The 13,550-nt window shown below is 35.9% G+C and overlaps 1 protein-coding gene across 1 annotated transcript in view; it reads right to left on the reverse strand.

Annotated features, from left to right (window-relative positions):
* The window catches only part of rell1 (RELT like 1), an 84,226-nt gene that overhangs the window by 2,671 nt on the left and 68,005 nt on the right, over positions 1-13,550 (reverse strand). Inside the window, exons 5-7 of the mRNA XM_039751279.1 lie at positions 6,769-7,014; positions 5,325-5,478; positions 224-259 (exon numbers count right to left, since the gene is read on the reverse strand). Of these exons, the coding sequence (XP_039607213.1) occupies positions 236-259; positions 5,325-5,478; positions 6,769-7,014 (424 nt within the window). The 3' untranslated portion in view covers positions 224-235. The remainder of the gene's footprint in view (positions 1-223; positions 260-5,324; positions 5,479-6,768; positions 7,015-13,550) is intronic.

Consider the following 13,550-nt stretch of genomic DNA (forward strand, 5'->3'; position numbering starts at 1 on the left):
ATTTACTGTAATGCTGATGTACATGAACTATAGAGAAGTCAGCCAGTATGAATCATAGAGTAATACAGTGAGTTAGGGAGATGCGGTACCAAACTACTATGCAGCCCTATCAACAATAACAGTTTTCAATTATCTTGCATTTTTATGATGAAAAATGATAAAACTTATTTTGCAAAGCAAACTTAAAGAAACATCTTAACAAAAATTACAAACCAAGACATACCTGAAAAGGAAGTCACTGTTCTGGAGCGGTGAACTCCTAGAAATCAAAGAAAAGAAAACAGTACTTAATGAAAATTAGTTTCTAGTACCTTAAAAATGTTTATATTAAAAGGGAGGTTAGGTCACAGCAAATTACACAAATTAACTTCACTTATTTTGCAGTGATCTAGAGATAATGTTTGAGATTGCTTTAAAGTAAATTATTTCAGAAGCCTTGAGACAATAAGCAATTGCTTTATTCAAATATATTTACAAAATGATTCAAAAATATTGCAAAATTATTATAATACAGTATATGTACCTGTCTGGAGTTCGGCATTCAAACTTGAGATGCCGATTAATTGTTATGAAAGCTAATCGTAATTTATAAACACTTGCTTATACCCAAATGACGATATACATTTCTTCACTGTTCTCTTTAACTGTGCCTTAATTCAAGAAATCGTTTGTCAATGCTCCAGCATGGCTTCATTATGTGCACAAGGTAATGACTCAATATTTCTGAAACTATAATTTATCAGCAGAGCTCCAGACCTGCTCTCCATCATGTTCCAAGTCAGGAAACAATTTTATCTTGAGACCTAAGCAGATTTTAAATCTTCAGGTACTGTGTATTTCTCAAAAATCTTATGTTTAAGAAGTCTGAACTACAATGAGTCACAGGCCCTCCACAACAAACAACTAACAATACATCAATCAATCCCATTTTTATGTCACTTAAATTGGAATCTTCTCTCTGGGAAAGCTTTTGAGCCACCATAATTGTATTGGGCCACTTTTTAAGTGCATGGCATTGTAAAGCTATATTAAGGTGCATGGATTTAATGTAGCCTATTAACACATGGAATTACATTCTACTGACCCTATTATTTTCAAATATGACTTTCTGTTACAGAAATATTTAATTACAAAAATGTGGTAACTGGCACTTTGATGAAGTTACTAAAATATGTAAACTGTAGCAACTTTCCAGTTAGTTTCCTAAGTTCCTTAATGCACATGACTGTTACATGATGCTTGAATGTGTTTTTCCATCACAATGTTGCAAGGGGTGAAGACTCAACAGCTTTGTGTGCTAAGTGGAAACAAATGAGTCAACAGTCCATGACAGACATTTACACATACACTAAGAACATTTACCATCATCAATTAGCCTAATGGCATAACATTGGGATGTCCAAGGAAATTGGGATGCCAGGAAAACACACAATTTAATGCCTTGAGTTGAGAGGCAGTAGTATTGCCTAATAAGAAAACAACTAAAAACAGTGTCCTGAGTAGTTTGTGTGTGGATTTTTCAATTGAGGATTTGCTGCTGTCATCGTGGATGTGAGCTTCGATTCTTCTGAACTGACTTTCTGACGAGCTATGAACTTGAGATGTCACAGGATGGGCACTGAGGATCAATGCTTCCTGTTGTGTTTGGGAGCCTCCTGAACCCAAACTATTGATAGTCATGAACCGAGGTAAGCAATGCAAATGAGGATTACAAGCAAAGGGATGGTACAAAGGTGACAAGTGCTTTTATTAAAAATCCAATCCAAATATCAAAGGTTTATTAAAAATCCAATCAAAATGTCAAAGGTGTTCTACAGAGCAGTGCGTCAAATCATTAAATAAATAATCAAATACTGTATAATGAAAAAATTGTGGAGGTTAACATATTTCAAATCTAATAAATAAATACATTAAAATGAGGTTAAAATCACAGCAGGAAGCAGACCTTTAAAAACTAACGAGCCCCAGTGCATCCTTCTAAAATCCGACATCTCCCCTGCTTACCCCGCATGGCATCGTGCAGCCAGTGGAGACATCCTTCTGACAGACAAAAACAACCTTCTATCACAGGCTCAGGTTCCTGCTGTCCAATGGGCTCCAAGCAGCCTCACTCCTCCAACTCTCACTGCCACTACTTGGCTTTATGCGAAAGTGAGCATTGGGCAACTCCAACTACTCCAAAATGCGCAGTTGGAGTGGCCCTTTTCAGCTCCCCCTCGAGTGTCATCCATACGCTCCTTTTTAGGTAACTCTAATCCGGTTGACTACCTACATCCTCTCGTACGCTGGCATCTCCCAATACTGCCGTCTCTGTCCTTCTTTCTTTTAACATCCATTCTCTCCATCTTTCTATGTTCTTATATTTTTTTCTCTGTCCTCCCCTCTGCCATGCAGACTCCCTCTTATATTGGCTTTATTGGGCACAGCTGTGACTCTCCACCTACTCCACGGTATGAATGCAGCACCTGACTGATCCGCTCACATTTGCACGTATACTTGCGATCAGCCAAGCCCTCCAATTGCGTACACCTGCCCTAAATTGGAGCCTACATGCTCGAGATATTATTATTCATTTACAAAACCAGCACAATTCCACAGACCACTTATCACACATATAAATATTACATTGCATTGTTTGAGTTGCATGATATTCTATTTCTTATTTTAACAAAATATGGCATGAGTTATAGAAGAATACAATTGCTGACTTTGAAAAAATATATGTATTCTGAAAGCAATTTAATCAAGTAGCAGCTCAGGAAACTAAAAATTAAGCTCATCAAAATCACTGAATACAAAATAATTCACAAAAAAGATCACATTGATTTGTTCTTCGAAATAATTCACCGTTACATTTCCAATTCTCTCTCCTCTTAGGCAGCTATCAACTTCTAAAAGTTAGACAGTAGTACACTCTTTAGGCCAAGCAGTTAAGAAATGTTGCTTACCTGTTGTTTCTAAGAGGCATGCACTTCATTACAAGCTGCACATACAACAAAGGTACAGCACTGACAGAAATATTAGAAATACAAAAGCACCACATTGTTCTGTGATAAATTAAATGTAGGATTCAAGTCAATCACTGCACTGCTCAGTGGAGAGTACAAAAAAAACTATATAACTGGATAATGAAAACTATGCTTAAAGTGAAAATAAAGGCTTAAATGTCTGAGGAAAAGAAAAAAAAAAAAATAAATAAATAAATATATATATATATATATATATATATATATATATATATACAGAATGTATATTTCTGTATAAGAAAGAAGTGTATTAAGGTAATGTATTAATATGATAATATGGTCATGATATGTCATGAAAAATTCACAATTAACTATGTAAAAGACATTAACATAAAAGCAAGAAATTATAGGTATATAATCAAAGCAAAAATAAATAGCAATGTTTGGAAAATGGAAGGCATTTTAAACTTTTAACAGAGATTACATATCTATGTACACCATTAAGGATGGCTGTAGATAATGGAAAAAACAAACCTCCTTTCAAAATGCAAAATAGTCTGGTGTCTAGGATAAATCAACAGAATATTCAAAATTATGTAAAATGTCTGGCTCTGTTTTTACTTTTTTCTTGCAAGTTACAAAAACATTCGCCCAAGAGAGAACCTTGTATCTGTAATGCGAACCCTACATGTACTAAAATCTCCAGAAATAAACACAAAACCAACAAAGAGGTTGAAATATTGTATTAAGTTAGAACCACCCACAGTAATGCAAAATTTCCACACTGACAGTGAGGGGACTAGGAACCAATACCATTCAGCAGCACTAACTGTTAGCTTTTAAAAATGGTCCATGCTCTACAAACTATCTATCTATTCTATTCTTTGTGTATGTGAATGTTGCTTTTGAGCTATGCACTAGCTCACCATGACCTGACATTAGAATATGAGTTGATGTTTGGCTCTTTAAATCAAATTTACTCTCCTACTGGATTTAATATAAAATATAAATGGACTGACATAATGCTTATTGTTTCTCATTTTTCATTTAATGGTACCACATATTTCAAATCTGGAAGTTGGTAATCTTTAGATATTGTGGATATCTTTCAAGGGGGAGAGTGTGTTAATTCAATACCCCCTTGGTAAATTTATTTAGTAAATATTTATTGCATATTTCTTGGTCAGTGCCTAATTAATTTTGTGACTCCTAGTCATTGACATACTACACCAAGATGTTTTCACAAAGCTCTACTAGTGATCCTTTTTAGTCACACTTCAAAAGTCAGTCAGGGATTGACTGATTGTATGACAGGTTAGCCAAAAGGGTCCTTAAGTTTACAATTGTTCACACCATCACTCTTTGGATGTTCTCCTGGACTTGCAGGTTTGGTACTATAAATAGAAGCTTTTCAGTCAGAAGGAATTTTACAAAGCACATAATAATTGCATTCAAATCAATTGCAGCAATGGGCAGTAGATGCAAGTTATTCCTGGATGAGCTGGCTATGAAAAAAGTTCGTGTTTATAATTTTTTATTTTTTATATTAAATTGATTTAATATTTCTGAACAGAAGGTACTTAAGGACACTACACACACACACACACACACACACACACACACACACAATGCACCAGTTAGGAATGCATGCATCTTGATTCCAGATTGTTTTGTGACCGATATTACCAAGTGATCAGACTGATAGTAAATAAACTCAGTCCTGTGGAAAGATGCACACAATCATAAGCAAAGCACATGTTCTAATTCTCCCACGTTCCTCTAGTGTAAGGCACCATACACCTGGAAATCGCTCCTGTTTTTTTTTGCTGAAATCACAACTGCTATATTGAATGTTGATTAAAATAGTACAATACTGTAAATAAAAATATATAACTTGCAACATGGAGGTGTGTCCCTCTGTAAGTGTGTAGGGGATGCACACTATTCTATACAACACACATTCACACACATATCCTATGGATGTACTAATATAGGTAATGCATACAGTATATCATATTGCTTAGTGCAGGAACTTTCAACCAAATACAGTAATCTAAAAAGCTTTTGACAATTTGTATGCAAAAGTTATTATACACAAGGGTAATCAACAAATCTATTCTAAACTATGTATAATTCTCTCTTGAACTGGAATGTAGAGAAACTGTCACATTTTGTTAAAACGTTTGCTGAAACCAAGCATGCCTGCAGTGCAGTGACTATGAAATGTAAGAGGCAAAGGACTAAAAGAGGTGGCATGCACGCACAACACTTTGAAATCAAACTGGGTCTATTTAACATACTAGTCCAAGTACTAACTGAAAGGTTTTCTTAGGGTTTTTAATATTTAGTCTAACCCACCTGTGACTCTGAGGCAGTTCTGCTGTTTGGCTCAACTTTTGCTGGTGATCCTGGAACTTCTCCATTTGTAGCTGCTTTTGCATCCTCTGATTCAGAAAGCAAATTTTTCCGTTCCTTTGGGTGTGATTTCTGATCTACTTTTGTGACTCTGAATCTAAATTAAAAAAAAATATCTTTGTAAAGTAATAAACAGACTTTTCTGAAAGTACTTAAATACAGATAACACAATTGTTCTGATCTCCTGGTAATGTACAGTACTTCATGTAAATGACACACAATGCCTTAATTGCTAAAACCAAATAACAACTACAGTCAATGACTGAAAACACTTTAAAAAGTTTTCCTGCAGTAACATGACATGCATTTCTTTGTCCAAAATTGTCAGTTTTAGAGAACATCTTCAACTCAGGCTACCGAGTATAATGCAACACTTTCAATGTTGTGTAAATTCCACCAATCACTGAATATGCACTTGACAGAGTTGAGGCGCCCTTTCCCAAGTAAAGGTGCATGTTTGCACAATGTCTTGTCTTCAGATGTGGCAACTAAAAAAATGGCTCTTATCTTTTCAATATTACGCTGTAAATTTCTCTTTTCACATAAACTTTATTTTTTGCACACATTATACCATTACAAATGAGTAAACTGCAATACTGTTTTCAAAATGGTTACCCAAATAGAGCTTGGAGGTTTTTAAAGACGATATTGTAATATTTGGAATTCAATTTAAATCTGTTATTTTTTTCTTTTTTTTTTTTTTTTATAAAACTATAAAATATCACTTTGTAAACCAATGCATCTGTTTTTATTGTATTATATGCCAATGATAAATTATTTAAAACATATCACTGTATTAAAAATACTTCAATGCGAGTGTCCCCAAATATCTTAATGATGTTCATTAAATATGTTTAGTAACAGCTGGAAGAAGCAAAAATTGTATTGTCAAAGCATATTCCATGGATGCCTACTAAGACTTTTTCTTAAGGCCTCTCATTAGCATAGTCACAAAAGTCAACCAAATAAATAATATATAACACATTACCTTATTCTTAGGTAGTTGAGCTGTGTATGAATTTGAAGTCATATAACTAAATGTGCATCTATACAGAGAGCTGATTCTCTATTTGGTGATCAAGACTAAAAGTGGGTTACTGAAAAGGGTATGAGATGCAGGGAGTTTGTCAGGGAATATGCTCCGTTAGGTGAAATAAAACAACATTTTTTTTAACTGTATTTTATAAATGTCAAAGTTTTATTACAATGCACACATTATAAAAAAGCATAACAAGGAAAAAAAAAACTCCACCCTACAACTTCATTCAAATCCCTATTCATACTTTGAGAGAGCAAAAATTGGGGTTAATATAAAATAATCCCTCAAAGGCATATTAAAAGTTGATTTTGGACATACTGTACAAGAGTAAGAAATAAAATGTCTTACCTCCCAACAGTAAGTAGTGTAACTTGCCCAGGACGGCTCTTTTTAGGCTCCTTAGTTCTTGTGATTGGTTTCACTATAGCCCACCGTTTGTGGCTGCAGCGCGAGCACACGTTTTTCTCTGCAACCCCTCCAACTGTATGTAGGTGATTCCCATGGCAAGTATGCTTAGTAGGGCTGACTCCAGGACTGGGAGATACTGGGGTTGTAGGGCTAATTGGTGTACCAGGAGTAGCTGGGGATGTCGGACTGTGAAAATGAAAAGAAAAAAATAAACAAATAAATGCAATTTTCAAAAACCATTAAGGTCTACATTACGCAAAACTGGATGAAAAGTGTTTTCACAATGCAAGGCAATTAAAAAATATGAATGACTAAAAGGGCTTGTCTGAAAGTAATATTTGTTTTTTTGTCTGTATAGAGCTTTGAGATTTTAGTAATTTTGTGAAGTTACTTCGAATAGGAAGTTGATCTTTGCAAGTTGAAAAATCTGCATGAATCGCACGCCTGCTGTGAAAACTGAAACTTGATCCATGGAGATAATCTGCCAGTGCTCTGTTCAATCTGTTGCCTCCATTAGAGGGTTCACATAGTATAGCTGTTGAGTTTCTCTGTAATTGCTGGAATAAATGGCTATCTCAAAGGAGGGTGGTGTCTCTCTTTCTCCAATTTTCTTTGATCCTAAATTACAAAAAATCTGCGTAAAAGCATTGCTATGTGATAGACAGATTAGATAGATTAATAGATACATGGTGGTCCAGATCTAATCATACAGATGCAGATCGTCTGGATGACTTTTTGATTTCCAGTTCGGCGCAAAGACGATTCTTCATGTCGTCAGTTCACACACTTCTCGATGGTCTGGGATTTTTCGGGTGAATTTCTATGTAATAAACTTAATAAGTTATAGTGTAATGAAAATTACATAATTAGATCTGGACCACCCTATAGTCCAACCTGTAAAATTAAGCTGGAAAGAAGAAATGTGTAGTTGATATAAAAGAGGCAAACAAATATACCATAGTCAGCTACTAACCAAGACAGGCTGAGAAATATTGCATTTTATGTCATGAGGCTGGCTATCCACAAGCATGTATATAATAATCTACAAAGAGTGATTGCAGCTCTGATTTTGCAATAGCAATACATTTTCTAGTCATCCACATCCCTCATGGAAATGAGTTTTGAGTTAAGGTAGTTATTTTTAATAATCATGCATGCCAGAGAGTAGCAATGTGTTGCATATTAACACTTGCAAGTAAAAATTTCAGTGTACTCTGTATATATGAAAATAATGACCCTATAAACCAGTAAACTTATGAAATGACTTCTGTATTCAGTTTTGATAATTTATCACTCACTTTCCTATAACACTGCAGTTGAAAATAAATGGATTTCTATTTTAATGTCAAGAAAACTTTAACTAGTAATAATCTAGTAAAATCTGATGTTTTCCAAAGTTTAAAGTATTGATTCTTTTAGTCAGAATATCTGCAAACCAGTGTACTGAAGTCAACAGGTTAATGAGTAAAATATTTAAAAGGTAGCTCCACCGCTATTTGGTTTTAAAGTCACTGGGCACTCCAGTGCTGCAGGGCCCCTTTTTGCTCCTCCCTTATTCACTTATTTTCAAACCCACTTTGCATTCATTTATATTAAATCAGATGGCTTTATTATCATACCATCCATACACAATATTGCGGCATACAGTCAGGTCAGGTTGGGGAGCATACACTTGGTTGAGTGTGTTGCTACACCCACCATATGATGAAACACCTCGGGGTCCCAGTTGAAGACACTACAGGCAGACAAGCAGTCCAGCCCCACCCTCTGGAAATGACCATCTATCTGCTACCGCCAGATGACCTTGACCTTGTCCAGCCACTTGGATCTCTAGCAATGAGAATCCTGTGAGCCAGATCACCCTTGGGTAATTGCGTTACATGGCTGTAAGTGCTGTAAATGACACTACCTCACAATGCAGGTAATGTGCCTCATCCAGCACTCCGTGTGCAACTGATCATTCAACACAAAGTCAAACAAGTGGTAGCTAATGCTTCTCTGAAGAGACACAGTACCAAAGGAGTCCAGTCTTCATCTCAGGTCACTGGTAGCGTCCATGTCTCACAACCATATAGCAAAACAGGAAGCACCAGGACTCTAAAGCCTTGGATCTTCATCCTCTTGCAAAGATATTGTCACACACCCCTTTCTAGTGACCTCATGATCCACCTGCTCTGCTAGTTAGTCTACTGACATCATAGGTAGAGTTTTCAGAGACATCAAAGTCACTGCCAAGGTAGGTATATCTCTTGACACGGTCAACATTCTGTCCAAAGACAGAGTTCTGATGGCTGTGCTTAAGGGGTCATTAAAGGCCTGGATCTTGGTTTTTGTCCAGGACACTCACTGGCCCGTGAAGAGCACAGCATTGTCAGCAAAGTCAAGATCAGTGAATCTTTCTTTACCAACAGATGCTGCTGAACCCCACGACCCTGCCCAACACACAGTCCATGCAAGCACTGAATAAAATAGGAGCAAGAACACACCACTGACTGCAGTATACAGTGCATGAAAAAATGTTCAGCGGTGCAACATACATACATATATATATATATATATATATATATATATATATAAAAACAGGACAAGTGCAAGAGAGGAAAAAATGATACTATACTATACTATACAGTAAATGGATAAATAAATAAATACATAACTGAATAAATAAGAATAATCTGAAATATATAACAATAAATAAATAACTAACTACTAACAATAAAAACAAACAGTACTAATAGGCATAACAAATGTACTTCATATAAACTACTAGGAGTAGATCTGAGGGCAGGCCAGGTAAGCCTTTACTAATTTTGCTAACTATAGTGCATTCCACCTAATTTAAAATCATTCAAAAACATAACTAGATTGTTATTTGTATTGAGATATTTCAAAAAAAAGAAAAAAGCAGTAGCCCAGGCACTGATCCGTGAGGGGTCACTCAGAAAAGGGTTATAGTGTCAGGATTTTCTTCATAATTAGAGGATGTTTACCGTCTGCATTTGGCACCAATTTTGCTTCCGTCTGCACACTGTGCCTTGAATTCTCACTCATCTTAGTGTTGCCTCTAGCACCAAATGAAGTCCCTTAATAAAACTGGCATATATAATAATGTTTATCTTGCTTTTCAAATGCTCTTGTTGCTTACTTATATATTTGCAGCAGATTGTGCTACAGCTATTAGTTTGCTCAAGATATGAATGAAAGAACTTAATTGTAGAATGTTGACATGACAATAAGTTTGAACTTAAACTTGTCATTGTTGTTTCCTCAAAGAATTACTGCCTACAAATAAAGGTGCATGACTGTTACACAATTCCTTGAATATTCGTTTTGATTAATAACACTTCAGTGAAATACTTCTTTTGTGTTGGCAACTGCATATACTGCATTCTAAACATATATAGAGTCAAACTTCCATTTAGCAGGGAACCACTTAAACATTATTAATGCTGGATTCATTGAAAAATCACAGTCACCAGCAGTACAAACTGGAAACTAAATACAGCAGAATTTGTCATTTTAAGGAAATGTGTTAAGATATACAAATGTTTACAGGTTATGAATTAAAGCATAATCCAACTTGCATCCACACTTTTCCTTCCAGCTGAACTTGATCATTGTGATCAAAATGGGGCTAAAAATGATTAAGACTCTCCCATAGAAGTACCCACAGCACTGCATAATTCAGCCTGCTCAATTTCTTTGGATAATGCAAGAAGAATTTTAAGAGAGTCAATATCTATAATGTATCTGACTTAAGACTAAAAATATGTAGTGACCAATTAGTTGGCATTTTAAAGATATTTTAAATACCTCAACTAAGATACTCTACGGTCCATGTTTGCGTCAAATAGATTAAACAACCCTGTACCAAAGAAAACCAAACAAACTGAAGGTCACAGTTGACCAGTGGTACCACTGTAAAGAAATGCTTTAAGAGACTGGTACTGAGATACCTTAAATAGGATATTCCTGCTTGTACCACCTCCAGTTTGCATATCACTGCAACCGGTTCACAGAAGGTGCCATATACCTTAAGCCTTACAACATCCTTGTACAGCTGGATAACACAAGCTGCTATGCATGAGTATTGTGTTTGCTGATGGTATCATATGAGTCTAGGTTAGGCATGCAAATAAGAATTTCTTTATTCTATATACAAAATACATTTTAACATGAACATACAAAATACAAGGTTACTGTAACACTTTCATGTAAGATATTTCTCAAGTAATGCTTAAATAGAACCCCTTTCTTTCCTACCTGGCCAATCACAATTCAAAAGAAATTCTGTAATTTTTTTAAAGTGATCCATGCTCTCCATTTTCTGAATATGAATAAAGTGGAAAAGGTTGTAATATGATGTGATGCAAAATTATTCTGATGTACTCTGTTAAATTAGAGGAAGGTCACAAGGGATTGTCATAAGAAGAAAATGTTAGCCAATTCATTCTTCCTTTTAATCGAAATGGCTGTTGCCAGGCTCAAATAAAATGCATGCACATACACACAAGGAAAATGTGAACTGGTGCTAAAATGTTTCCTGAGTGTTTACTCATAGTTATGTTAGTAGCTGCTAGTTTACCTTGTAAATGTCATCTTGTTTTTTTCCTGGAGTCTAAATAAGAAACCCTGTCAATCACACTGCTGTTTTGTCTGTTCTAACAGAAGTGCTGATTCAGGGAGACTTTTATAACTGTAGTGTGACATTCATGCCTCCGCTTTCCCCACTAAAACACATCACATCTGAGGGCAGCAATTACCTTAGGATAAAAATATCAAAACAGTTGTCTCTGAAATGCATTTAAATTTAAACTGCAGTACAGGACCTCAACAAAGATTTTAAATTTAAAGTACAGAAGAGCAATTAAATACTGAATTAAAATATTGCTTGTAATTATATAAATGTAAAAAATGCAGATGTGGAGGTGGCATCAGTGCTCTTTGCTTCTTAAACAAATAAAACTAATTGTGAATGATTGAAGAATTTCAAGATTTAAATTAATTTTTAAAAAACTTCAAATTCCAAAAAGCACATGTTTAATTGTGCTATCTATATTTATGTTAACTCTGAATGTGAGTGAATTTGGCTGTGCCAAAGTCAACAATATAAACAAAACTAGATTTCTGATTTGTGGCAGCACTGTGAAGAAATACTTTGAGAATTGCTCCCTGTCTAGAGTCCTCTCTGGTCCCTTGACTATGAATTTCCTTTAGCAGATATAAAAATGGATGGCAGAATCCTTATAACTACAGTGGTAAACTGACATTGAGACAAAAAAAAAAGGTAGGGGTGGCATATACACCCAGAAATGTGTAAATTTAACACCATCTCATCTCCATAAGTATTAAACCTCATTATTATTACTTTTTTCTTTTTCAGAGGATTGTGCTAACCGTAATCATTCATTAATCCATTTTTTAAAATATATTTTTTCCTTCCCATGGTGGATTAGAAAAAAGTTTAACCCGCTAACTGGGAGGGTGGGAAATTAACCCTTACATCCTGTTTGGGTTAAATTTTAGCCTAAAGTCTAAAGACACACAAACTGTAAAAAAAAAATATAAATATTAGCAAACTTCATATTTATGTTCAGATGCTACACATTTCTGAAAAAAATATTCATTAGATTTACTGGTGGTGGATGGTTGGGGTTTTGGCCAATTGTGGTTAAGTCAAAAAAAAGTGTGCGATTGATGAGAAAGAAGATTTTTGGAGTGAGTTGTTTGAAGTGGACAGTGTACTCAAGGGACAGAAAGTGGTGATTGGAGTGGATTTCAATGGACATGTTGGTGAAGGGAACAGATGAGACGAGTGGGTGATGGGTAGGTATGGTGTCAGGAGAGGAATGAAGAAGGTCAGATGATAGTGGATTTTTTCAAAAAAGATGGACATGGCTGTGGTGAATACATATTTTAAGAAGAGTGAGGAACAAAGGTTAACACACAAGAGTGGAGCAAGATGCAGAGAGGCAGATTATATCCTCCTATGCAGGAGGGCCAATCTGAAGGAGACTGAACACTGCAAAGTGGTGGCAGGGGAAAGTATAGTTAGGCAGCATAGGATGGTGATCTGTAGGATGACATTGGAGATCAAGAAAGAGGAGAAGCATGAGGGCAGAGCCAAGGATCACATGGTGGAAGTTGAAAAAGGAAGACTGCAAGGTTGAGTTTAGGGAGGAGATAAGACAGGCACTGGGTGGCAATGAAGAGTTACCAGACAGCTGGGGCAACTATGCAGATGTAATAAGGCTGACAGCAAGAAGGGTTCTTGGTGTGACATCTACACAGAGGAAGGAGGAAAAGGAAACCTGGTGGTGGAATGGAGAAGTACAGGAGAGTATACAGAGGAAGAGGATGGCGAAGAAGTGTGATAGTCAGAGAGAAGCAGAAAGTAGACAAGAGTACAAGGAGATAAGGTGCAATGTAAAGAGAGAGGTGGTGAAGGTTAAAGAAAAGGCGTATGATGAGTTGTATGAGAAAATGGTTGAAGTGCAGGCAGGGTGGAATGGAGTAATTTGTGACAGTCGGGTATCAGCAAGAGTGAAAGGGAAGGAAGATAGTGAGACCAGCTATGTTATATGGGTTGGAAATAGTGGCACTGACTGAAAAACAGGAGATAGAGGTGGAGGTGGCAAAGTTCAAGATGTTAAGATTTGCATTGGGTGTGATGAGGATAAGCAGGATTAGAAAGGAGTACATTAGAGGGTCAGTTCAGTCAA

Source organism: Polypterus senegalus, chromosome 4, assembly GCF_016835505.1.
Source record: "Polypterus senegalus isolate Bchr_013 chromosome 4, ASM1683550v1, whole genome shotgun sequence".
In the NCBI taxonomy this organism is placed as follows: Eukaryota; Metazoa; Chordata; class Cladistia; order Polypteriformes; family Polypteridae; genus Polypterus; species Polypterus senegalus.